Below are 26,087 nucleotides of genomic sequence, written 5' to 3' on the forward strand. Positions count from 1 at the left end.
AAATTTTTTTTTTTTTTTTTGCAAAAACAAGTTCATTGCATTTAATTCTGTGGATGGACTTAACATTTATTTAACCAGATCTTTACTGATGAACTTTTTAGGTTTTCAGTTTTGGGTATTTTAAATAATGCTGTAGTGGACATCCTTGTATGTAATATTCATTCAACAAATTCATTCCTAGCCCTGGAACTTCTGGTTTAATGACTGAGTATTTAAAGTCTTGACAAGAGATTATCAAATTGCCTTCCATCTTCATGTCCCTTTCTTAGACATAAGATATTAGCTTATCTATTTTTTGCCAGGGAAACTTACCAAAAATCATATTTTGTGATTTTGATTTGTGTTCTTTTATTATTAATGAGGCTGGACACTTTTTAAATTACTGACCTTTTACATTTCCTTTGCCTATATTTGGGTTGTGATCTTTTTCTTACTATTTTTTAGAAATTCTCTGGAGGTTTAAGGAAAATTTTTTGCCATTGAACAGTTTTTAGCTTTGTTTTTTAACATGATAGTTTTTGTATTAGAAATTTATATTTTTATGTAGTCAAATTTATCATTTGTTTTATGGATTCTGAGTTTTGTATCCTGCTTGTCAATTGGGATAATATTATCTAGCTTGGACTATGATGAGCAAATGGATGTAATTAAAATATTTAATATGGTGCTTGCCATATTCAGGTGTCTAGTAAAAATATGGTGCTTGCCATATTCAGGTGTCTAGTAAATGTTAAGTATTCTTAGATGGACTAGTATTCATTTGTCTTTTTTTTGTGTGTGTGGGGATAATTTTTTTCCACTAGGATATGTTTATTTCTCCAGATAAACATTGGTGTTATTTGATCATGTTATGAGATGATTTTGTTTAGCCTTGAATCAATAGATTGGACTCAGTAGATTAGGAAGACTGGACATCTCCATAGTTCTGAGTCTTTTCTTTTTTAAAAATATTTATTTTTTGGTTTTAGGTGGACACAATATCTTTATTTTATTTTTATGTGGTGCTAAGAATCGAACCCAGTGCCTCACACATGCTAGGCAAGTGTGCTACCACTTGAGCCACATCCCCAGCCCTAGTTCTGAGTTTTTTCATTAAAAATAAAGATATGTCCATTTGGTCAAGTATTTTTTAATGTGTCACTCTGTCCAGAAATTTTAAAGTTTTATTTTTAATGAAAGTCTTACAAATGCCTTCCATTTATTACCATTGGGTTTGTTTTTTTATATTGTTACATATACTTAGAAATTTTAATGTTTTTACAAAGCCACTTTAAAGTGGCTTTATTTACACTTAAATTACATATGTAATGTAGGTTTTGTTGTCAGCAAGGTGACCCTTTTTGAAATTTGATTTTCAATTTTTCCTCAATTTTTATAAATAAAAATTTACAGTGCATTTTATTCTGGCATGGGCCACCTTTAGAACACATTGAGTTGCCACATATTCTTTGATGTCGTTCCAGGGTGATAAAAGCAAGGAACACATGAGACTGATTAGGATGGATGAGTCCGTCAAGGAATGGTGCCCTCCTTTTCTAATAATTTTCTGCTCCTACCCTACTTTGATCCTGATGAGTTTGCTAGGTACAGTTTATCCCATATCTTACTGAGAAGTTTTAGCGCCCAGGTGCATGGCTCCTGACCTTCACTATACCAGCAAAGCTCCTCCGCTCCTGTTTCAGTTTCTGTTTTGGAACATGCTGTCCTACTTTAGCATGATGTCAAACCTAATAGAATAACCTGACACAGAAGCACTGTGCAGATTATATTGTGGTTGGTTAGAGTTGACCATCCCATGACAAGAGGCTGATGTAATTTGGGAATTTTTTTTATTAAATATATTTTTAGATCTAAATGGACACAATACCTTTATTTAATTAATTTATTTTTATGTGGTGCTGAGGATTGAACCCAGTGCCTGGTACATGTGAGGCAAGTGTTCCACCACTGAGCTACAGCCCCAGCCCCTGGGGATGTTTTTTAATGGTAAGAAGCAGTGCAAAATAAAGAACTGGCCCCACATTAACTGAAGCAAAGACCAAGGCAAGTGTGTGTGGAATGAAACAGGATCGTTCACTGCTAATGGCTGTAATAATTCACCCCAGGCACATCTGCCTGCAGGGAGACCCGAGTACCTCCAGTCCGGGTGCAGTGAGTCATCATGTCAGAAAGGAGTGTGATTAAGCCCCCTGTTTCTGTTGCAGATTGTTTGGCATCCTGGGGCATGAAGCCAGGGGATTGACCCTAGTCTTGTGTTTTATTCTGGGAGAGTGTGGGGGCTAATGGCTCTTGAATGTCAAAGGAGGAAGCCATTTATCCCATAAAGGTCTAGGGAAGGAGAGATCCACACTATCTCCCAGCAGCTCTCATGTCCCAGGGTGAGATACCTTGCACCTTTATGCTATTAGCATTTTGCCCCTTCTACCTTGTACCAGACTTGTGAGGAAATGCTACCTTCCTTAACAGCAGTAAAACACACGAGTCTACTGTTTTCACTGGTTGGATTTTTGCTGTTATGATGCCACCAAGATAGGTCCAGGCACAGCTGAACATCAGCTGAGATAGGCTATGTAAGAAACGACATTGAAGAACAAGGAATAACAATTTTATGGCTCTTAAGTTTAACATGCTTAGATTTGCCTCAGAAATGGAACTGTGAGGTCTAGGGGGAAATGCTAGTCTGTGGTCCTGATTGAGGTGGCCCTGGGGCCACCCTTGGAGAAGCTCAGCTCTGACTAATCTGCTTTCTGAGACAGCCCTCAGCCTGCATGCCCATCCCACCTAATGCCACAGAGAAGAAACACTTGGCTGAATTTCTCCTCGCCAGCTCAGTGGGCCAGAACTGAGGGATTCCCTAATAGACACGCACTTCCCTTGGAGCCTGTGGAGAGGCCTCTTGGATCTACCAAGGCCTGCCCTTCAATTTCTGTGTCTTCTCAGAGAACTGGCCCTGTCCATGCGGCTGTCTCTGGGCAGGGTCCTACAGGTGCTCCAGGTCAGAGTCTTACCTTGACATCATCAGGGACATCTTTCCCACCTCATTTCCCAACTTGGAGGTCTGTTTCTACCAGACAACCAGCCTAGAACTTGGAAATCCTTATGATCTATGGGCCAAATTCCAAAACCACCCCTCGGTAATTTGGTTTACTCCAGGAATCAGAACTTGTCCCAAGTACACTTTTTTTTTTTTCCTCCTTTGTACTTCAGTTTGCTACAACTAGCTTGTCCTATAGCCATAGGAGCGCAAAGCAGCTTGTTCAAAGTGGTGTCCAGGTTGGGCCCATAATGCCCTTCCATGGCTGAACTACTTTTGGCTATATTTCATGGTAACACAAGGGTTAACCCGCAGCTCCTTCTAAATAATTAACTAGCACATAGAACATGGTAGAAAACACTCATCTGTGAACTGAAATATGAATTTTAGTGGTACTCTGAGGTTGTACTTGGGGCTTCTCGCCTCTAAATGCCAAAATTGTCTTCAGGGACTTCTGTTCAACTCCTTTTGTCAATAGCAAATGTATCCAAATCCTGCCAGAGCCACTGGGGCTACAAGGACATTGGGAAATGGTAAAATCTGCAACAAATCCCACCCTGAAGACTTGATGTAACTGGAGGGTCTTTCTGATTCCAGACTAGAGCCAGGTTAACCTGAAGGACCTTGACAATGACAGTGTGGTTCCCAGTATTTGTTGCACATAGAAAGTCACTTGTGCATATCAATCTCAGTTTTTTGGGGAGTGGTGGTGGAGGGTGTATCAGAGATTGAACTCAGGGGCACTCAATTACTGAGTCATATCCCCAGCCCTATTCTTTGTTTTATTTAGAGACAGGTTCTCACAGAGTTGCTTAGCACCTCATCGTTGCTGAGGCTGGTTTTGAACTCCTGTCCCAGCCTCATAAACTGCTGGAATTACAGATGTGCGCCACCTCGCCTGGCTTCCACCTCTCACTTCATTTGCTAGCCTGTATGTTCACTTGCCTGTTGGGCCCAACTCTCTGTACAAAGTTACTTGAAGTTTGAAACAAATAGGCGAGACGCTTCGGCCCCCTCCCAGCCAGTTAAATCTGAACCTGAGGGGCTGGAGAGCCCCCCCCCCCCCCGGGAATTGCAATGTGCAGCCATGGAAGAGCACAAGGCCTTGCCCCTTACTCATCTTTGCCTGCCCTGCCAGGCAATCCCAGGGACAGCCTTGGACTTTTCTACGTCAGAGTGAATAGGTGTAGAGAGGGAGAACTCATAAGAGAAAGGAGAAAAAGGAGCCACAGTGCAGGGCTACAGGCCTTCAAGGTGCAAGCCTCCCAGGCCCTGCAGCCTTTGGCCATCTGGCTGTCATGAGGCCTGGGAAGTATGGAGGGAGATGGCCTTTGGGCTGCAGCTGACTTGCAGAGTACGTTTTATTTGGCCTGCAGTGTGGTCGCACGTGATGTCTGAAAGAAGACCCGCTGCTAAATCAAATGGGGCTATTTTGAGTGTGGGTTCATCAGTTCCTTTTTGTCAGGTTACCCCATAAGAGTGATGAGTGACAGGGAGTATGATTTAATGTTTCTTTTATTCTGGAAGGAAAAATGGGGTTTGCTATTCAGGTTTTATTTTCACCACTTGTTGCTCATCTGGCCCTCTGAGGCTGGACTAGAGCGAGTGGCTGGGCTAGGGTGAGTGGCCAGGCAGATAGCCCTCCTAGATTCCATCTTGCTTCTGCTCTGGAACCTAGGGTGTCTCTTCTCTGGTTCTGAGTGTCCTCAGTAATGAGGAAGTAATTTCTAAGGTTCTGTTTGTTGGGATTCCAAGGAGTGAATGATGCAAGAATAGAATGGAGACACCTTGGTTTAAGAGCAGCCTGTGTGTGAGAAAACAGGGTTGGGCTGTGGGAGGGTCACTGCTGGAACCCCAGGCTGGAGAGGGCTGGGAGTCCTGGGATCCCCAGGAGGAGAGCTGGGACTAAGGGGTTGGCACTACAGTGAAACTTGTGGGTTCTAATCATCCACCCTGGCCAAAGATGGAACAGGTGATCTTGGGAGGGAGGAAGGATCCCTGGCAGTGCCCCACTGTGGAGCTGTCATGTCATGCAGAGAGGGGCCAGGTGGCCCCATGGAAGGCATGCTGCAGGGAGCCTGCAGCGGGCAAGACCATCCCCATACTTAGCACCATGTGAAGGCAGCAGGGAGCCATCTCCCTCCTTGTTAAAGCAGCTGTGGCTCACCTGGACACACTGCCGCAGAGCGCAATGTCAGTGCCTTAGGTGTTTCTAAACACTTTTAATTTCTTAAAAATATTGACAGTCAAGGTCGCACTATGCACAAGGGAGCAGGTGCCTTTGATGTATCCCTGTTTTATTTCTACCTTAGAAAAAGGTTAAGGCATAAATTACTCTGCTGGGCACCCGGCATGCCCCTTGTCCTTGGGGTGCCATCGTTGGTCTGACATTGGTTCAGTGGGTCGGTGGGCAAGATGTTTGCCACCAAAGCTGCACAGGCCCTGAGGGTCCTTGCACGAGCTTTATTCAGTGCATTCCAGAGAGGACCCCTCCACAGCCCCGCCAAACCCTTCTCCCGGGCAGTGGTGGGAGACGGGAGGGGTGGGGAAGTTGTGAGCGAGCGTGTGTGTGTGTGTGTGTGTGTGTGTGTGTGTGTGTGTGTAGGGGTGATGCAGGGAGGGGTGCCCTACCCTTCCCCCTCTACTGGGCTGCAGCTGCAGCTGGAAGACAAGTGGGAACGAGGAGCCCAAGGGATTGCGCCATCCGCACACTTCCTGTGAGGTACCTAGGAACAAAAGCAGCTGGGCAGAGGCAGCCAGGAGGGCAGCTGGGTGGCACAGTGATGCACACAGGTGGCTGATGTCGCCCAGCATACTGAGTCCCTCCTGCTCGTCTGGTTCAGTTTCCTCACCCAAGCATCTTTCTTTATCCCTGGCCTGCCACTGTCATCTTCATGCTTTGGGGTTCAGGTTCATTCATGGAGAGTTTGGGGGCCTGTCTGTGGGGCAGAGGGTGGTGTGACTTCGGAGCCAGGGCTTGGGTGAGGGGTGGCAGGGCCTCCTGGCGTTCAGGTCTGCTGTGCTGTGGGGTCCTTTGGGAAGTAGAGGCCTGGGTCGGGGACAGAGTGGCTGTATTTACAGTCTTCCTCCGTGGGTCTCTCAGTGGGCATGATTGCAAGTTCCTAGCACCATGATGGCTGGGGCGGCAAATCCTCCATGGAGCCCGGGGGAGGCCTCGGATGGGCCTCGGAGGCTCCCTTCAAATCCCAGGGATCTGAACTGGAGGTGTCTCCGCCTCCCACGGGGCGATTCCTCTTAGCACCACTTGAGTTCCATCCCAGGAGTGGGCGCCTTCGCTTGGGAGATGAGGTCAAGTACAAAGCCAGCTGGCGTCCTCTCCGCTCCGCTCGGTGGGTCACGGGCCTGGGCTTGCACAGCCCTGCACTGGAATCTGGCCCCCGGCAATTTGAAGCCTCCTCTGGAGCCTCACTCCATTACTTTGGGGCTGGGGTCCAGGCCAGGCTCCCTCTTGCGCTTGGCACTTTTAAAGAAGCCAAGCTGTGGTGAGGCAAAGGGAGAAGTCTCAGGGTGGACAAGGCCTGTCTCTCCTGCTGCCCCTCTCCCAACCCTTGTGGGGTCTCCTCTCAGGGCTTCCCTGAATATCCCAGCTCACTCAGCACCCTCACCACCAGAATGGCTCTGTGGACTAGAGCAACGTGGATGAGCAGGATGCAAGAAGTCATGCTGGCTCTCACCATCTTCCTGGGTGACTCTGCCCTGGTTAATATCCCCCTCTGGGCCTCCTCACTTTATCAGTAGTAACAAGAGGAGGTTGAGACTGGGGTTCTTAACCAGAAGTTCAGAAGTGGAGAAGGGTTACAGCCATAGTCTGGATGCCCTCTGCTGGCCTTAAGCAGTGTGGCTGCTGTGGGGAGGATCTGGGCGCTATGGCCACAGGCAAGCTGTAGGAGGAGGCCCGTGGCTGTCAGCTCTCATGGAGAGGAGCCCATGGCAGTGACCACAGGGCTGAGAGCCCCAGGCTTGGGCCCCTGGGCCAGGATGCTCCTGTGTCCCTGCCCTGCAGGTCTCACCTTCCAGAGTGCCAGGACGAGCAGGGCCAACAGCAGGAGGCCCCCCAGCGTGCTGCCCACGATGATCCAGATGGGGACCTGGGAGTCCTCTTGCTTGGAGATCTCAAACGTGACCTGCGAGGGAGGGGGAGCCAGGTCCACAGTGTCACCACTCTGGGACTGAGTGGCAGCCCTGGGCAGGGCAGGCGTCGGCAGACACCTGGAGGGGACTGTATCCCTTCCTCAGGGAGGCGCTGGAGGGATGGCAGGCATGGCTGGCAGCCACCAGCCCCTACCCAGTGGGCACCAGCGTTAGGTGGCCCATGGCAGGCTGCCTCCGGGGGTCGCTTTTTGCTTCTCCTGCTTTGGCCACCCACTCTCCCTGGATTCTGCCACTTGGGCTGCTCCTTTTCCATCCTCTCTGCCGCTTCCTCACTGTCTGCCAAACATCCCAGGGTTGCCCCATGCCATATCTCCTCCTTTCCTGTGGTCACTCCCCAGGGGACCCAGGGCAGCCTTCTGGGGCATCATAGGCAGGGTTGGGGCCCACAACACTTTTAGGGGCCCGGGAAATTTTTACTTGCCTTAAAAATTAGAATTAAAAACAATTAGAATTAAAGACAATTTAACCTGAATTATATTCATTCTTTTCATACCAACAAGTTGAAAAGTAAGAATTTATTTGTTTATTAATGTTTTAGTGGAGGAAGGGCCCCCAAGGCAAAAGTTGGCCAGGGCCGTGGAAATCACAGAGCAACCCTGGGACTCACTGGCTTTCACTGTAACTGGTGACACGTTCACGTTTCCATCTTCTGTCTGGCCCCTCCACTGAGTCCCTGACGTGTCCATCAGTCTCCTTGGCACACCTGGCAGCTTCCATAGGCCCCCGACCCAGCTCCTGACCCTGCTGTTCACCCCAGACCTGTTCCTTTGGCATCTGTTTCACCAAAGCCAATGGCAGCATTGTCTGTCTCTTGCTACCCTCAGGCCACAGACCTCTCCTCCTCGTGGAGCTCACTTTCACACCCATATGACTCCCTCAGCAGGATTTCCTTAGAAACACCCAGAACGTGGCTGCCCTTCCCCACCTCCTGGGCTGCCCCTGGGTCTGAGCCGGTCTCTCCCTGGAGTCTGCGATGGTGACCTAACTGCCCCCCCTGCTCTGCCCATGCTCAGCACAACGGCCAGGGGGATGCTTTCAATCAGAAAGGAGACTTAGCTTCTGCTCAGAGTCCCCTGTCACTCAGACGGAGGGAGGAAGGCCTTGTGCTGGCCCTTAGGCTCCCACTCCCTGGCCCCACCACTTGGCTTCTGACTGCCCATGTGCCCCTGTGGGGCCACACCACTGCTGTGCCCTCTGCCTGCAAGGCGTCCCCACTCAATGCCTGGGACAGGAGCTGGAACATGGTAGGAGCTCAGGAAACCCGTGGGGGGTTCACCTGCAACAGCCCGGGAGAGCCCTCCCCGGCCACTGACTCCCTAGTCAGCCTGAGGCAGCCCTGCTCCCCTTCCTGAACTTGCAGCTTCAGTTTCTGTGTCTGAAAAGTAGGGTGTGGGGCGGGCCTCATGGGGTGGTGAGGAGTGAGTCAGATGCTGTGATGTCTGCCATGGTGCTGGGCCCATACTCGGGCTCTGTATATGGTCGGTCCGGTCCCTTGTAAGATCTTTTTCTGTCCCTGCAGGCTGGGACCTTGTTCTACCTCCCCACCTGCCTTGGGTCTAGTGGTATTGGTGCTCAATTTGGAGGTTGCTGGATTTCTACAAGAGAAGTGAGGTGTCTACAGAGTCTAAGAGGGATTGTTTTTGGAAGGCTGGGGGATGGAAGAGGTCCCCTAACAGAACCATGATGTGAGAGGGGTGGTGTGTCTGTGTGGGAAGGGGGCTTGCCATACCTCCTCTCTCGGATGCCTGGAAAATTCTAACATCTTTCAGGAATCGGTTCAAAGGGACCATCCCCAGGACATTCCTGGCCCTGACACTTCCTTCAATGCCCGAGCTTCCCCACATTGTCCCACACTTGGTGGTCACTGTGCTCTTGTCTGCCTAATTCACCTCTATCCTCTGCCTGGCGGGAGCTGTAGAAGGGGCACCCAACACAGGCCAGATGGATGAAGAACAGGGGGAGGCTGGGTGGGTGCTGGCTCCCTGGGGAGGAAAGCCTGGCAGTGACTGCAGGCCTGAGGCCAGAGCTGAGGTGCTTCTGTGTCCCTGCCCTGCGGGCCTGGCCTTCCACAGCTCCCCACTGTGCCTTTGGGTGGGTCCCCACTCCTCATGGCTTCTGGGCTTGGCCCTGCTGCCCCTCGGCCTGCTGTGCCCCACTCTGATTGGGGCTGATGTCTGTTGGCCTCCTCTGTTAAGGACTGGCCTCCAGACCTTGCCTGTCCTGCAGGTCCCTGGCTCCTGGGGCAGGGTGGAGTTTACTTCTCCTGTGTCTAGGGACTCTTGCCCAGAGCCCAGGCTGGTGATTCTGGGATGTGGCCAGTGGAGGGCAGCAGAGTCCCACGCCTGGCTGCCCCATCTGTTTCTGCAGAACTGGGCAGTCCCAACTTTCCCAGTCCCAGAGAGGATCTATCTCAGTGACCTTGCCCCTTTCCTGGACCCTGACTGCAGCCAGTGTGATTTGTGACAATCTGATTTTATCTTTTTTTTTTTTTAAGAGCCCAAGTACTGAGACGTCTTGCATCTCTTGGTCTTTACAACTGCAGTTCACACAAGGCTCCTGACACCCAGACACCCAGGCTGCTCGCAGATCATTAGAACTGAGGTGCCGGCCGGCAGCTGGAGAGGAGAGGCACTGGGCACCTGCCCACTTCTGTCCCTCCCCATCCTGCCTGAAGGATTATTCCTATTGCCTTTTTTTCTCTGCTTAGCCTGCCCATCTTTCTCTTAGGAGAACCTAGGGCACGGCAGCCCTTTCCAAGCCTGGGGGGCCCAAGTCCAGGTCTTCTGGGTTCCCAGGGGCTCACCTGGCGGCTGGGGTCCTCCTCACGGAAGATGAAGGGACTGTGGAACTGCCTTTGCAAGGCTGCGTTGATTATGATCTTCACCGACCTGTACTTGAGCTGTAGTCATAGGCAGAGGCCTAGTCAGGGCTGGTTCAGAAGCTTCTGTCCTGCCCCTCCTGGGCAGCCCTGGGTGGGAGACCTGCCAACCGCAGCCCCTTCCCTCCCTTCCCTGCAGCCTCGCCCAGAGGCCCACTCACTGCTTTGAGGGACCTCAACCAGAGGTTCCCCAGCAGATGGAAGTTGATTTCCTGATTGGGGGCCAGCCTCACGTTGCAGTTGATGGAGACCACGTCGGAGTTGCTGTGATTCTGAAAGAGAAGATGGGTCTGGTGGGAGCAGCAAGGCCACAGGGAGCAGGGGAGGCAGCTGGCTGGCTGTGACCTGGCATGCCACCAGGGGCTTGGGCCACCATGCGGTTCCACCAACAGGGGCTTCGCTTCTGGGTGAGAGCATGGCAGAGGGGTGGGTGTGGGGCACATAGGCTGGGGTCCAGGCTCCCCGGAAGACACACTGGGGTTGGCATATCTGATGCTCCTCTGAAGTCATGCACGGTGACCAGACTGGGTGTGTTCCAGGAACAGAATTTTGAACATTAAGGAATCTGTAAATACCTTTGCCACATAAACAGATTCAAAGAAAAACAATCTGATCAATGCAACAGGTACAAAAATAGTATTTTAGGAAATCCAAGTTCTGTTCATGATAAAAACTCCTGGGGAACTTCCTGGATCGTGTGTGTGTGTGTGTGTGTGTGTGTGTGTGTGTGTGTGTGTGTGATGCTGGGGATTGAACCCAGGGCCTTGTGCATGTGAGGCAAGCATTCTACCAACTGAGCTATAGCCGGGCCTTCAATGAACTCTTTTTAAATGTATTGCATTTTATTTACATTTGTATGCTGAATACTTTACACATGAGACAGGTTTCTCCGTTGATGACTACCCTCAAGTTCAGCCCTCCCCATCTGCCAAGAACGATTACTGCCGTGGATTTGGCGTGCATCATGCAGAGTCTCTTTCTATCAGGCATGCATGGAAGAGTGTGAGAAGCAGCCCTAAAAGGCTCCACAGGCTGTGGCTGGTGCAGACAGTTTCTCCAACTGCCAGACGACATGCTCCGTACTTGTTCCTTGTTCTCCTAACCCCTCTGGTCTCTATCAAATTTTTTTTTTTTTTTTTGTTTTTGGTGCTGACAATTGAACATGTGAGTCAGGTGCTCAGGAACAAAACGCCCCTGGAGCAGGGTGTCACTCCTCTAGCCCAGCTCCCCAGCCCCCTGGCTCTTGGTTTGGGGCCACTCACCAGTTGTGGGGTATGACTCAAGTCTTCCTCCATCGGGACTGGCCGATACTCGGTGCTGTTCCCCCAGACATTGCAGGACGTGTTCACCTGCGCGGAGGACACGGGTACACATGCACACACGCACCCCCCGAGCCTTGCGGCCACTCTGCCAGACCCAGTCTCCCAGGATGCTTCATTTCTCTTCTGCCCAGGGAAGGCCCAGCTGCCCTGGTCCTGGGAGAAGGAGCTGAGGTCTGGGGACATGGGGCCATGCCTAGGGACTATGTCCACCTCCTTCTGACCCCCTCCCCCTGAGCCAGCTCCCAGAGCGTGTGGTACCTGGTCAGTGAGAAAGTCCCTCAGCATCAGCAGGCGGTTGCCACCCCTGGTGGCGATGGGAACAGTGATCTTCATCATCACCCCATGGATGGGGAAAAAGCCCAGGTTCTGAATCTGTGGCAGAAGCAGCAGCAGTTGAGGGAGGGGAGGAGAGGCCCACAGGGCCAGCAGCCCGGGCTGCCCCCAGCCCATCTGGGGCAGGACCACTGCCCGGGCGTTTTCACTGTGGAAGCTGCAGAGCTCGGCCAGAGGGTGGCAGGGCTGTGAGGACCACAGTGCAGGAGGGCTGACGGGGCCAGGCCCCCGGGGCTGAGAGAGGGACCCCTTCCAGTCTCAACCCTTCGTGGCTCAGGGGATTTTGTTAAGGCAGGAATGGAGACGGTGACAGCTATTACTGTATTACGAGAGATAACTGCTGATCAAGGCAGGATATAAACATGAGCATGTGATAGTTGGCATCCTGGCCCCAACACATCCAGGGCCCGAGCAGCGGTGGTTACAGGCAGGGCTTCGGAATCAGAGAGACGGAGTGTACAACCCCAAGGAGGAGCTGTGTGGCCCTGGGCAAGTCACTGATCCTCTCCTGGGCAAGCCAGGCAGAGTTCAGGGTGTCTGCAGCCCCCAGCTCCTGCACCGTTGAAGGAGGAGTTGACAGACTCATTTCAGGACAAGGAAGATTGGAGACACTGTAGCAGAGGCCGCTAAGCTGCTTCTGCCCAGCTCCCTCTCAGCTAGATCGTAATATTCTGCACAAGGAGACACACTGGAGTGTGGGGAACCGCCAGGGAAGTTTTTTAATAGGGAGGGGGCATGCTCTTTCCCTTTCTTTCTTCCTGCTGCCTGGAATGAGAACCGTATGACTGCAATTGCAGCCATTTTGTACCACAAGGTGAATTTAAGGCTGGGATCCCATGCTGAGGGTGGCGAGACAAAAACCCAATCCTGGATGACTTTGTGAAGTCATGACTCTGGACTTCTTTTTATGGGAGGGCATCAGTCCTGATGTGCTTAAACCACTGCTTTTTTAAAAAAAAATTTAAAAAATCTCGGGCAGACACAGTTCATCTCACTTATGCCCCCCGCCCCGCCCCCACCAGCCTGAATGTTTTTTAGATGAAGACTGAGAAGCCCAGAGAGGGGAAGTAACTTGCCAAAAGTCGTGCCATGAGTAGGTGACAGGGCTCAGGCTGGGCTCCAGCCATGAGTGATGATTCCAGATTCCTCCCCTCCCCCATGCATGGGGGGTTGGGGGTCCTGAGCTCCTGCCCTTCACTCTCCACGGGGCGTCCCCCAGCCTTACCTTGAAAACACAGTGGAAAGGAGGTCCGGTACCATCATAGATGTCCAGTGAGCTGTTGGCTTTGACCTCGTAGTGGCTCAGGCTGCTGCTCCTGCAGAGACAGGAAGGGCCACCAAGAGCAGCCTGTGTCGGCTTGATGGACAAAGGAATGGAGAGGGTGTGGGCCTGTGCTGCCTCCCCCAGACCACAAAAGCTGCATTTCCTCTTTTTTTTATTGATACTAGAGATTGAACCCAGGGGTGCTTAACCACTGAGTCGCATCCCCAGCCCTTTTTTGTAATTTCTTTAGAGACAGGTTCTCACTGAGTTGCTTAGGGCCTCGCTAAGTTGCTGAGGCTGGCTTTGAACTTGCGATCCTCCTGCCTCAGCCTCCTGAGCTGCTGGATTACAGGTGTGCACCACCGCACCCGTCCACATTTCCGCTTCTGTCCCCTGGAATGCTGCCTCGAGAAGGGTCCTGAGGTTCAGCAAGAGTAAGTGCTGCGATCAGCTAGCTGTGGCCTCAGTGGGCACCACTCAGAGAGCTGGTACCTGCCATCCCTGCCCCGCTTCTCCACCTGGGGCCGTGGCCTCTGGTGAGCACCACCCTGCCCACTGTGTGCCCTCTCTGGAGCTGGAAGTCCCCCTTCTGCCCTGAGGGTGCTGTGTCCTGTCTTCTCTGTCTGCCAGATGGGCTAGTGGGTTGCAAGGTGGGTGGGGACAGTGTGGCCTGTGTGTGTGGGGTCTTTCCTCAGTGGCATTGCTTAAAATTACTTTGGTAATGATAAAAGCAGACTTTTAGTAGGGCTTTAAAATTCTGTTTTTAGCTTCCCTACAGACAGGGCACCCACCCGACAGGCCTGTGCTGGGGAGCCTCTCTGCCCACCACCCTGCGCCTGCTGGGAGCTCTGGGGAGGGGGCCAGGCCTGACACCCCTCCCACCATTGATGAGGGGCTGTACTTCCCGACCCACCAGGGACACACTTGGCTCTTTGTTGCCCGTGTCCCTTGGTACTGGGGCCCAGAAGTGCCCTCTGGGGTGGGGACATGGCCCACCTGGTGAAGAGGACGTCGGCCTCATACTTGAGGTGGAGGCGCATCAGGGCCGCGTTGTCTTCCTTGGTGCTGTCCTGCTCATCACTGTCACTATGGGGACACTCAGGTCAGGAGGAGCCCGCCCTCCACCCTGCTCTGCCGGGTCCCTGCCTCCCCACAGCAGGAGGGACCTGAGGCAGACCCAGGGGGACATGAATGGCTTACCCAGGCCAGGCTCAGGAGGGAGCCGGCTCCTTCCCAGGGGAGAAAGGCCAGGGAAACCAGCATGTGGAGGCCAGCCTTCCCCGACGCCTCCCAAGGGATGCACAGGTATGGGGTTGGGGAGGACCCTGGGCCGGAGTTGGGGTGGGGGCTGTGTGGGGCTGGCCCCTGCCTGCAGGCCTCCTCTTAGTGGAACTGCCCACTACTGCTCAGGGCTGTGGGCAGGAAGGATAGTGGGGTTCACGTGGAGTTGGTCCCTGATCCCCAATGCCTGGTGCAGGGTGCAGGTGCTGCTCAGAGTCACGTGGAGGGAGCTGGGCCACCATGTCCCCAACAGCCTAGCATCATCTGCTACCAGGGCAGATGCAGGGCATCAACATCTGGCCCTGCTTGTCCTGAGCACTGTTTTTCTTCTGTGCAAGTCCGGCCCCGGGCTGGGGGTCTAGTTAAGCCCCTGACACACAGACACTCTGCCCTGCCTCCCTCCACTCCCTCAGGAGGAGAGAGGGAAGAGGCCAAGGAGGCCTGGGAGTCCCAAGGTCTTGCAAACTGCCACACGGGGCAGGCAAAGCCAGCAGGAGTCGAGAACATGCTGGTGGGCTGGTTGGGCCGCCCAGTCCCCATGCCCTGGTCTGTGTGTGTGCGAGTGTGTACACGCCTGCGGGAGCACTGGGGCTTGGGTAGCCTGGAGTACTGATTTCTCAGCTAAGGATCTTGGCTATTTCTGAGGCTCCAGAGTGCACAGAATTCCTGCCTCCCTCCTGACACAGTTTACTACTGTCACCGGGTGATTCATGGTGTCAACCTATAGCAGGCCACCTCAGGGAGGCCTGGGCGGCAGACAGACCCATACAGAGTAAGAAGAGTTCTCTTAAAAATGAAACAAATTTCAAAGGGAAAGAGGCAGCTACATGCTATGTGTTGTTGGGAAATCCACTCAACCTCTCTGAGCCTCTCTTTTCTTAATTATAATTTGGAGGGTGTGGTGGGGAATAGCTTCTGCTTTGTTGAGATTAAGGGACTTCTGTGAGGAATGACATAATGTACAGTGCTTTAGAACTATAGTTTTTTTTTTTGTTTGTTTGTTTGTTTTGTTTTAGTTTTTAGTTTTTGTACTGGGGTTTGAACTCAGGGGCACTCTACAACTGATCTACATCCCCAGCCTTTTTATTTGATTTTGAGACCCTAGGGGGTCTTGCTAAATTGTGGAGGTTGGCCTTGAATTTGCAATCCTCTTGTCTTGCTTCCTGAGTGCTGGGATTCCAGGTGTGGGCCACTGCTCTTGGGCAGAACTGCAGGCCAGGGACCAGCATTCCCACCCACATCCAAACCTCCCAAGAATGAAGAGAGGCTGTGTACAGGGGCGGCAGCTGGCCCACCCTCGCCCCACCCATGGCTTCCCCAGGTTGGGGCAGGGCTTGGTGGGATTCAGTGTGGAGAGGGGAGTTCTAGGGGCCAGATAGGGAGCCGGCCTGGGAGGGGCAAGCTGGGAGGAGAGGGAGCAGGCTGGGCCCTGACCTGCCTGAGCTGAGCTGGATCTCCAGGTGGTGCAGGAAGATGGACTTGCTGAATTCGAAATCCAGACGGAAAGCCACCTGCACGGGAGCAGGGCCTGAGCCTCGGCATAGCGGGACCAGGCCTGGCCCACCCCACAGCCCCTGCCTGTGTCTTGCCCAGCCGTGGGCCAGGCTGACTGGGAGTGGGCTGGGGAAGAAGGACTGCTGCGCCTGGGGCCTGGGATCCTCCTGAACTGGGTTTTCCGCTGGCTGGGGCAGGGTTCTCCCTCCTCTTCCTCTTTGTTTTTAATGAAAGCCAATTAAAAGGCGGCCTGTCCTGCCTCAGACCCTCAGCATGATTTTCAGGGGGAGGAGGGCCTTGGAGGTGGGGGAGGGGAGCAGCCATGACCACACAGAATGGTGTCAGAGGCTGGCAGGGCCCCTGCTCCTGGTCCAGCAGCCCAAGACCACACTGCTGACCGGGTCCTGGAACTCTCCTTGCCCTTCCCTGGGGGTGGGGTCCTGACTGTGGCCTTGCCACATCTGACCTTAATCCACTAAAATACTTGGGAGCCCCTGCAGACCTCCCACCTGCCAGTCCCACTCTGGTCCCCTCCCTGGCTCTCTGTGCCTCCCCCAGACTCCTCCAGCCTGCCCCAGCCTCAACCTTGGCCTTGGCCTTGAAGAAGGGGTAGCTGATGTTGCAGACTTTCTTGTGCAGTCTCCTCTCCTCATTCACGCACTCGATGCTGCTCTCGGACTCGTCCTGGGGGGGGGGGTGCACCAAGGCAGCAGTTAGGCAGGGCCCAAGGTGTGCAGCCACCTGCGCTGCCTCCTGACCACCCGAGAGACCACCGCCCACCTGAAGCCTGGGGCACAGGCCTCTGACCACTGCATCCAGGTCTCCAAGGCCAGGGTGCAGCTTGGTTCATGGCCCAGGGCATGATGCAAGAGCCAGCTGTGCTTGGTGGCCAGGTGCAGAGATGGGCAGGTGCTCGGGGCACTTTTGCCCTCCCTCTATATCAGCTGGATGTCCTACTGCAGGCAGGACACTGCGGCCCAGAGACAGGAAGCACCTAGGCCAGCCTGCTGGACCACTGTGTGGGTGGGGTTTGCAGCCAACTTGAAGACTCTGCTTTGGCCACCTTTAGGGGAGGCTGCTCTGTGCGCTTTGCTGATCCTGCTGCCTTCTAGCTCCGTGACCCATGGAGTGACTGTGAGCTTTCCATCAGGACCAGAAAGGGTCTCTTAGAGTCATGAAATGAGGTTTTGTGGCCTTACATCTTTACAACTCAGAAAAACAGTGAGCGGGCTGCGGATTGACACCTGGGGGTGGGTGGGGCGTGAGGCTTTGTGCCGCCTCAGGACTTGGTCCACAGGCTAAGGAGCAACCCTGGGGCCAGCAGATGGGCAGGCACTGGGGAGAGGCAGCGGTTCCACCTGTGACAAAGTCCCCCCAGCACTGTCTCCTCTGGGACTCTGAATAGTGGGTCACTTCTTGGCTGTTGGCCAGTGAGCAAAGGGTGGTCGAGGCCAAGGGGGAAGCACCCCCAGACCGTCTGGCCGGTGTGAGCTGGGCCCCACTGGGCCAGCACTGTGTCCCCTGTGAGCGGAGCAGAGGGAGGGGCTCATAGGTGCTTGGGCTTGGCCACGCACTCACTTGCTCCTGCTCATCTGCTAATGAGGACGACAGCACCCACCATGCCGTTGTCCCAGGATTAAGTGATAAATGCATGGGAAAGCAGAGTCTGGTTCCAGAATGCTGTAGTCACTCGTTCCCTGGCCGCTGCTCTCATGGTGGGTATGGCCAGGGCACATGCGTGCTGTCAGCACATGTCTGTGCAGACTGTGTTGGTCTGCACGTCAGTGCGTGTGCCTGGTTATATGCACGTGAATGTATACATAGGCTGGTGTGTGTTCCTGGGCGTGAGGTCAGACTAACACATTCATTTGTATCCTGCTGAGAGGGCTGCTTCCTCCACCAGAGCTCCTTGGCTGGATGCGGGGAGACTGGACAGGAGAGCTGAACTTCCACACCCACCGTCACGGTGGGCAAGCCCTTCACAGAACATGGCTTCCTCTTCTCTTTGCCTCCGTGTACTTCCGGAAGCCCTTCTGGGCCACAGAAACAAAACTCATGCCTCCCTCCCCAGGGTCGGGACAGGCCGTTACTGGCCTTGTGGAGGGTGGGCCAGGGGGTGCAGGGATGGGGCTTGATTCCCCTGTGGATCCTAATTCCAGACAGACACTAAATCCTGGGCAGGGAGGGCACTGAGAGACCATCAGACGGCTCCCTGTCCTCCCTCTGGGCAGTGGGTGGGGAGTACTGTTGACCCCAGACCAGGCCCCTGACCAGCAGGTGGACGCTGGGGGAGTGGGTGGCTCTGAGCAGTGGTTCTGAGATGGAGGTGAGGACAGAGGCCTGGTGTCTGTCCTGCCCGGTGCTCTCAAACCAGCAAGGTCACAGACTGCATCTGAGTGAAAGGCTCTGGTTTGTTAGGTGGTGAGATGGACCCTTGGGAAGCCTGGAGGAGAACTGTAGGTGGGCTGTATGGGGGGTGGGCATCCTCCAGATCAGAGCCAGGGACGCGGCTGAAGGTGTTCCTCCCGTGTACCCCAGGGCTTGCACGCCCTGATGCCAGAGGCCCCCAGACCCGACTGGGCACTGAAATTAGCCGGAGAATCGCCCTGAGGCCAGGCTTCACCCAGGACCAAATCAATGAGACTCCAGAGAAGACCAGACGGGCCTTTTAGGCTCCACAGGTGAGTTTCCTGTGCAGCCAGGACCCGCCGACCTCCCTTCCTGCTTCCCGTCTTTGCCTCGGCCAGGCTGGCGGTGGCTGAGGTCCTACCTTCTGGATCAAGCTGGCAAACTGCAGGTTGGCGGACTGGGAGATGTTGAGCACCGTGCTGTAGGCGTTCTCGCCTCGGTTTTCCAGCGCGGCCTCCACTGCCACCCGGCGGCGTGTGCTCTCAATGATGAAAACCGTGGTGTCGAAGGACAGGGTGTATTTGGAGCAGTCCTGCACAGGCTTCCTCAGCACCTTCTGGCAGTACTCCCTGTGGGAAAGACACCAGGCGTCGGACAGGTGGAGCAGGGAACCCAAGGACGGAGCTGAGCTCAGGGTTGGTGCAGGGGACGGGCCTGGGGCACTTGCTTGGCTTCTGCCTATGGGAAGAGTCACTGGGAGAGGAAGGAAAGTGGATGGCAGGGCTGGAAAGAGCTCACTCTTCAAGACCACCTCCTGCTCCAAAGACCCCTGGATCCCCCCTGATGCGCTGCATGCTCCTCTGAGCTCAGAGCCTCGTTTGACCTCACTCTCATGTAGCATCTCTAACTAGTCATGTTTCCCTTTTAGCCTTGGGTGCCAGGAAACTCAGAGATAGATGGAAAAATGATCTTGATTACAGCCTAGATGGTTAAAATATTTGCTTCTTCATCTTTCAGTAAAGTTTGGATGTGCTATTTCTATTTATTATGTCTGACATATACATTTTCTATCTGAATCATCTCATAACTGGATAAAAGTTGAACATATATTATTGCAAAACACATGTAAATTGTAGCCATGATATTGTTCATGTTTTTCCTTGTGTGCTAGTTTGCATTTCCCCAGGGGATTGTGGACACACTGCTCAGTTTCTACTAGTCTCCTTAGCATCTTGCCATCAGAAGGATTGGAAAGTCCAGGCATTTAGCCAGTGGACCTGGGGGTTGCCCAGTCTGGGGGCTGGAGAACAAGTACCCAGAAGTGAATCCCCTGATTCTATGCTCCATCTGTTTTGTAGTTTGGGCTCAAACTACAAAGTTTAAAGAGATCAGGGTAGACAGCAGCATCATTTTAACAGGCGACTGAGGCCCGCAGAGGGGGGACTTGACTGAGCTCACACAGGGGTTGGAAGCAGAGCCTGGTGAGAACCAGGCCCCAAGTTCAGTGTCTGGAAAGACACTCACGGCCTGTGACAAAGGTGTGCAGGGAACAGTCCAGGGCCCCTTGAGCCCGGGGTCAGCAGCGAGGCTGGGGCAGGGTGTGTGTGGGGGACAACTCACATGGCTGTGGGCAGGTCACTCCGAGCATCCAGCACGAGGTCAGGGACACAGTGTTCGTCCTCATTGCAGCCATTCCAGAAGGGCACCTGGGCCAGAAAAAGCCAGTTGTGGGGGCTGGAGAGGGACCCCCAGCATCCAGCCCTCAAAGTCATGGCACAGCAGCGGTCTGTGCACTGGACATGGCTGGGTCTGCTGTGCCCTTTCCCCAGGCCCCACACTGCCGGCCTGGTCAGTAGTTACCTATCCTGTGGTTCGTGTGGGGAAAGGCATTTGGTACTGAGGACACAGGATGAGGAAGAAAGCTTCTGCCCTCAGCTCCTGGGGAAGACAGGTGCATGAACAACTATAGTGTAAATATGCAAAAAATACCAACCAAATACAACAAAATATGAGGAGTAGAAACAGCAAAAGGGAGAATTAGTTACTTTGGCCTGTAGGTGTTCAGAGAAGGCTTCAGAAGTGACAATGGGTCAGAGTTCTAAATGATGACTGAGTTCACTGAAGGGACCAGGGGAGCAAGAAGTCAAGAGAGAGGATGAGTCTATGCAAAGGTCCTGAGGCAGGAGTGAGTCTGGGAAATGACAGGTGGTTAGTTAGTGTTGCTATAATAAGAGACACTTGGATGGAGGAAAGGAAGAGATGAGCAGGGGATAGTTATTACAGGGACTTGGGCCATGCCAAACTCCTGACAGGAGTCACTGAGTGCTTCAGGGGTTCAGGTTGAGGCAGGAGGGGCCCTGGCTGTTGTCGAGTTTTTCCAAATGTCTGGGGAGCTGGTCATGCCCTTCATCTGTGTGTAGAGGTGGAGAGGAAGTCAGCCAGGGGGTGCTGAGCTGGGAGTGCTGTGGCCTGTCCCCAGCGAGAGGCTCAACGGGCAGTGGGAGATGCAAGCCTGGAGCAGTCCTGTCGCCACCAAGAGCCCGGCCCAAACCCCGGGGAGGAGCTGAGGTCGCAGAGGCACACGTGTCTTAAGGCCAGGGACCTTTCTCAAAGGAGGGCCCTGTGGCTCTCCAGGTGGACACTATCGATGGGGCTTCGCCACTGCACGGTGAACTTGCACTTGGAAGCAGACGCACTACAGCGACAGCTGGGGAGAGGGAAGTCACGTAACCCTGAGACGGGTTCCCAGGCTCGGCTGGCCCTCGGGGGCTTCGAGTATTCTAGCGCCTCGTTCATCTTGGTGGGCTCCCGTCTCTGATCACACTCCTGTGCCCCCCACCCTGCCTGCTGTCGGAGAAGTTGGAAACTCTACGATGACCTTCAGAAGCAGCCCTATCCAGTCATTAAAGGAACAATTTGACATGATAAGCAGCTGTCACGCTCGACGATGCGGAACGGCCCATTTCCCCAGGAGGCCAGAGGTGGCCGAGTGGACACAGCACCACACACTTACTAGATGCCAAGTGAGACTTCGTGTGAGTGATGGGAAGCGTGTTTCTTGATTGCTGGGGGCTAGAAATCTAGATTAATAAGATTTTTGAGAAGCTTAGCAGCTCTTTAGAGGCCTCCGTAACATAACACGCCTGGACTCTCTTTATTGGCTTTTTTTTTTTCTTTTTAACCTTTTCTTTACATTTTCCTTTCCTCTGCTTTTCCCCATTCCCATTACAGTGTGCTCCAGGGAATTAAAGCCCACCCTCCCCAGAACTGCAGGTCTGAATTTTGTCTATTCTTTAAAGTCCAGCCCAAAGCCACCTCCACCAGGAGGTCCTCCAGGCTGTCGTCTGATTGCTCCATTGACTTCCTCAGAGCTCATGTTGCCTCCTGGCCTGGGACCCTCGCCACCACCGGGCATCTAGCTCATCACGGCCCAAGCAGGGCTCGGCCCGCAGGCCAGTCTGCCTCAGGGACTTTGGCACGTGTGGAGGGGGAGTGACTGCCCTCACTCATCACTCCTGGCTCACCGAGAGGAAGCAGCTCCGCCAGCTCAGGGATGGGACCTTGTTGGGGAGGACTCGGAGGGACTGGGAGGGTGATGGACGTGGTGAGAGAAGAGGGGACGGTAAGAAGCTGGCTGTTCCCCTACAGTCCCTTCGTGGTGTTGGAGAATTCCAAGTAAGAACTCGAGTGATTCTGAAATCGGTTGCCAGCTGGACTCAGCAGTGTTCAGAGACTGGCTCAGTGACCGGAGCTCAAGGTCATGGCTTAGGTGGGCTCTAAGGGTGCTTTCTCAGTCCTCAGGGCTCAGGCATTAGATATTGCATTTTACAAACCTTGTCTGCTCCCCCAGCCCAGTTCGGACACTGTCTGACAGTGTCTTTGAGTGGGGTCCACATGAGGTTGCAGACGTGGGATGCATCTGAGTGTTGGACGTCACAGGACTAGGGAAGTCCCAGAGCTAGGGATTAGCAAATGTGGTTGAGGTTGAGGCCGGAGTCAATGTTGAGGCTGAACATTTCTTCTTGGAATACTTAGGGGCAGGCTTGGGAGAGTGTTCATCAGTCAGTTATTCAACCAGCAGAAGACCAGGCTCAGTGATTGAGCCACTCTGACCTCCACGTCCTCATCTGTAAACGTGGGAGGTGGATGATGGAGGTCCCAGATCCTTTCTGGCCCTGGGACTCTGTTTCTCCAACACCTACTCAGTGGTCCCTGTACCGGGGATACCGAGGAGCCTCCAGCAGGAGAAGGTCTGGTCCTGACTCTCTAGGGATTGTGCTGTCAGAGCTCCAGGTGACCACGGAACGGGGCATGTTGTGGATCTGCTGGGACGGAGGCGGGAAGGCGTGGTGGGAGAGACTTACCGAGACTCTGAGTGTGGTGGGCCAGCCGTCATCCAGCACGGGGCCGTGGTCGGGGTCCTCCAGGGAATACTCCACCGAGAAGGTCACTGGCTTCACGTAGTCAGCGGTGTCCTGAGGGGTGGAGGGGAAGGCAGGGGCGTGGACATTGGGGCAGGACCACTGACCAGTGAAGCTGCAGGAGGGCCCTCAGATAGGTCCCCAGGGGTGGGGGCCGGGGAGACCTAGTGCCGTCTGCCAGGGAAAGGACTGTCCCGTGGAGAGGCTCCTGGCTCAGCGCCTGCCAACCTCCTGCTCCTCCTTCAGGGCTGACTGGTCACCTGGATACCTGGGCCTGCAGGGAGCCCACAAAGAGCCTCCTCCTCCTCCAATCCTGTTATTGCCTCTTCTCATATGACCTCCAAAACCCCTGACTATGTGCTGGTCTCCCCTCCCAGTAAGGAATAGGTGGGAGCCTGTGCGCAGGCCCACCACCATGACAGGGGTCAATGAAGGATGGACAGACCAACAGATGAACTAGGCGGGCGGTTCAGACTGGTCGCCAGTGCGTGGAAAATGAAGGGGGGACGATTCTTTGATTTGCCTGTGGTGCTGGGCCACCTCTGGGACGGGACTTGAAATCACACATCCCAACAGACTCCCGTGACACGGCTGTGGCAGGTGGGGCTACACCCCGAGGACTATAGGTCAGGGACAGTCCAACAGGCACGAGGACTTCTCACACCCCTTGGCTTTCTGGCCACAGGCTGTGAGCACCCAGGCCAGGTGGGTCCCCGGGCCCTTGCTGGCGTCCCTGAGGCTGGAGCTGTGCCTGGGTGCTCGGTGTTTCTGGAAGGAGGCAGACTTCTCACCCTCTTCCCCATCCATAAAGGGGGCCCCAGGCCACCACCCTGCTGACCACCCTCTGGTTCCCTTTTCTGCCAGGTTGGCCCCCCGCTCCTTCTTCCAGCTCTCACTCTCTCCCCCACCTCCTGGTCTTGGTTTCCAGCCGGTGCTGCTTATCCTCCCTTTGGCTGCTGGTGGCCTCAGCTCTCTCTCTCTCTCTCTCTCTCTCTCTCTCTCTCTCTCTCTCTCTCTCAGCCCCCCTCCCTCCTGAGTTTCGTCCCCTGCTAAGGAAGCCATGGGTGTCTGACAGCTGGAAGCAGGGGTTTGGAAGAGGCAGGTGGACATACACCCCCCGGGCTCCTCTCTGGGGCATGAGTTGGGGCGTGGGTGGCCAAGGTCCAGAGCACGACCCCTAGCTGGCCTCCTGTGGACCACTGCAGGCTCAGAAGGGGCCTGACACCCGCCAGGCTCTCGCCCCTCCAGGGCTGGCTCCCACTCCAGTTCTGTGTCCTCTGCAGAAGGGGCGACGGCGCTCACCAGGACGTGGAAGTTGATGCGCTGACAGTGCTCCTGGCCCGAGGAGAGCAGAACAGCCCTGTTGGTGAACGGGTCCCCACCCTCATCCAGGTGGGCCCGCGGCATATACCGCCTCTCATCCATGGTGGCGTTGTACCTGATGCCTGGAGGAGGGGACAGGGAGACCTGAAGGTGGAGCCACATTCCCATGGAAGGCTGTTTGCCTCTCTCTAAGAATGGCCTCTGGGAAGTGTGCATCCTCCAGGAAGCCCCCCAGGCTGGTCAGGGAAGAGCCCTTCCTCTTGCCTGACAGGTCCCGGGAGCAGGAAGCTTCATGTAGGGAGCCAGTGACGCAGGAGATGAGGAAATGGAAGGAATGGAGGAGAAGAGGGAGGAGAGGAGGAGAAATGAAGGGGACCAAGCCAGAAGGAAAGGGGAGGAGAAAGGAGGGAGGAGGAGAGGAGGCAGGACGAGGCCCCATGTCCCCTTCAGCCCCTGCTGGAGTCACACGCTCTCCACACCCTTCACCTTCCATCTCCCACTGCTCTGGGGTCCCTAGACGTGCAGGACAGAGCCTCTGCCGCTGGCCCTGGACCCACTAGGAGGGAGCCCGGCCTCCCCACTCATCCTCAAGCCTCCCTTCTGGGGATTAAGGCTGGCAGCCTCCTCCCCTTCACCTCGGAAAACCTTTTGCCAGTTCCAGGAAGGTCTCAGTCCCTTCTCCCTTCCCCCAGCCAGGCTTTGGGTGTCCTGGGCCCTTGTATTTTCTCCTGTCATAGATGGAACTTGGAGGAGGCATAGCCGCCCAGGCCTGCCTTTGCTCTCAGGTCTTGGACACCCTGATTCTCCCTGTCTGGTCCTGCTCCTCGACTGACGTGGTACCCGTTGTCCCATTTCAGGTGCAGGCCCTGCCCGGTCCTAGAACCTGCAGCCACCACTCCTGGGCTGCTGTGAGTAGGGGCCTGACTTGGACCTGCCCAGACCCACACCCACTGCCCAATGGCACCCATGACTACTGTGGTCACGTGCCTGGCCCCAGGGTCCAGCTTCCCACCAGCTGGCTCCTGGCTCTGCCTTTCCCTCTGCACCCAGGCTGACTTCTGGGTGTCCACCCTGTCTGCTCCCCTACCTCCAGTGCCATGTTCAAACTGGAGCCAGACTATTTCCTTCTTCCCCTGTCTTCTTCACTGGTCAGTTTTGCCCACTGTCACCCTAGCCCTGCCACGAGTCCCTTTGTCCCTAGGAATGACAGACAGCACTAGAGGGGCCTCCAGCAGAGGTGGCTCTAGGTGTGACCTAGCGCTTAGAAAATATTTCAGGAAAAGCCCAGACTGTTGACAGAGCAATCGCAAAGTTCACAGGGAGACTGGGGTGGGGTGGGGCCAGAGGGGCTGGATTACCGACAGTTGCTGTTTGGAAATAGGGCGCCAGGAAGACGGGCGTGAAGCAGAGGAAGGCGGCCAGGCAGGTGGCATCCCTGCCGTTGCGCTGGCAGTCCTTGTGGAAGATGTTGATCTTGGATGGCTCAAAGTGGAGGCTGGCATTGATTTGAACCACGGGCCGGGACCTGGAGGAGAAGGGCCAGTGAGCCAGGGTGGGGCAGGCTCTCAGCTGTGACAAATGGGAAAAGTGGAGATTCAGATGGGAGCAGAACCTGCAAACCACCATTGGAGGGCGCTGTGGGGTGGGGCAGAGCGGGGCTTCGGATGCCACAGGACTGGGCAGAAGCGTGCAGATGGACGAGGGCTCCGCAGCCTCACGGGGCCTTCAGAGGCCCTGTGCCCTTCTCCCAGTACACACTGACTTCCCTTTGCCCCCTCATTATATGGGGTTCCCAACCCCATATGTACATTAGAATCATCTGGAACACTTTAAAAAACCTGGGCCAAATTGAATTAGAATCAGGCATTAACATGTTTTAAAGTGATGCTTCTCAATTTTAACCTGTTTGCACATCCCCAGAGCTGTGGGAGACCAACCTTGCATGTGACTGAGTCACACTCCCCTGCTGGGAGCTGAAGTGCTCAGTCACAGAATGTGGCAGAGCTTTCCCCACCCTTCTTGGATTCGAGGGATGGTGTCTTGTGCATGGGTGTGTCTTGCTACAGCATGGGTGGAGCTATGCTCACCTGTTCCTTTGTAATATTACTCCTTGCCCTGATTGGAATAGAATGTTCCATGGAAGTGCCTTGTGTGTGTCCCCTTCTCTTACTGTGCTCTTGGGTGTAGCCTACCTAGATGTCCGTCAACCTGCCAA

At 54.3% G+C, this 26,087-nt stretch overlaps 1 protein-coding gene across 1 annotated transcript in view; it reads right to left on the minus strand.

Annotated features, from left to right (window-relative positions):
• Window positions 1-4,552: 4,552 nt before the first annotated feature.
• The window catches only part of Itga11 (integrin subunit alpha 11), a 114,231-nt gene continuing 92,696 nt past the window's right edge, over window positions 4,553-26,087 (minus strand). The window contains exons 16-30 of the mRNA XM_077799944.1: window positions 25,231-25,397; window positions 23,852-23,994; window positions 22,493-22,603; window positions 19,749-19,834; window positions 18,550-18,757; window positions 16,365-16,463; window positions 15,720-15,796; window positions 14,001-14,090; window positions 12,966-13,056; window positions 11,666-11,779; window positions 11,348-11,434; window positions 10,247-10,357; window positions 10,011-10,106; window positions 7,066-7,179; window positions 4,553-6,532 (exon numbers count right to left, since the gene is read on the minus strand). Of these exons, the coding sequence (XP_077656070.1) occupies window positions 6,461-6,532; window positions 7,066-7,179; window positions 10,011-10,106; window positions 10,247-10,357; window positions 11,348-11,434; window positions 11,666-11,779; window positions 12,966-13,056; window positions 14,001-14,090; window positions 15,720-15,796; window positions 16,365-16,463; window positions 18,550-18,757; window positions 19,749-19,834; window positions 22,493-22,603; window positions 23,852-23,994; window positions 25,231-25,397 (1,666 nt within the window). The 3' untranslated portion in view covers window positions 4,553-6,460. The remainder of the gene's footprint in view (window positions 6,533-7,065; window positions 7,180-10,010; window positions 10,107-10,246; window positions 10,358-11,347; window positions 11,435-11,665; window positions 11,780-12,965; window positions 13,057-14,000; window positions 14,091-15,719; window positions 15,797-16,364; window positions 16,464-18,549; window positions 18,758-19,748; window positions 19,835-22,492; window positions 22,604-23,851; window positions 23,995-25,230; window positions 25,398-26,087) is intronic.

Source organism: Urocitellus parryii, chromosome 6, assembly GCF_045843805.1.
Source record: "Urocitellus parryii isolate mUroPar1 chromosome 6, mUroPar1.hap1, whole genome shotgun sequence".
NCBI classification, from domain to species: Eukaryota; Metazoa; Chordata; class Mammalia; order Rodentia; family Sciuridae; genus Urocitellus; species Urocitellus parryii.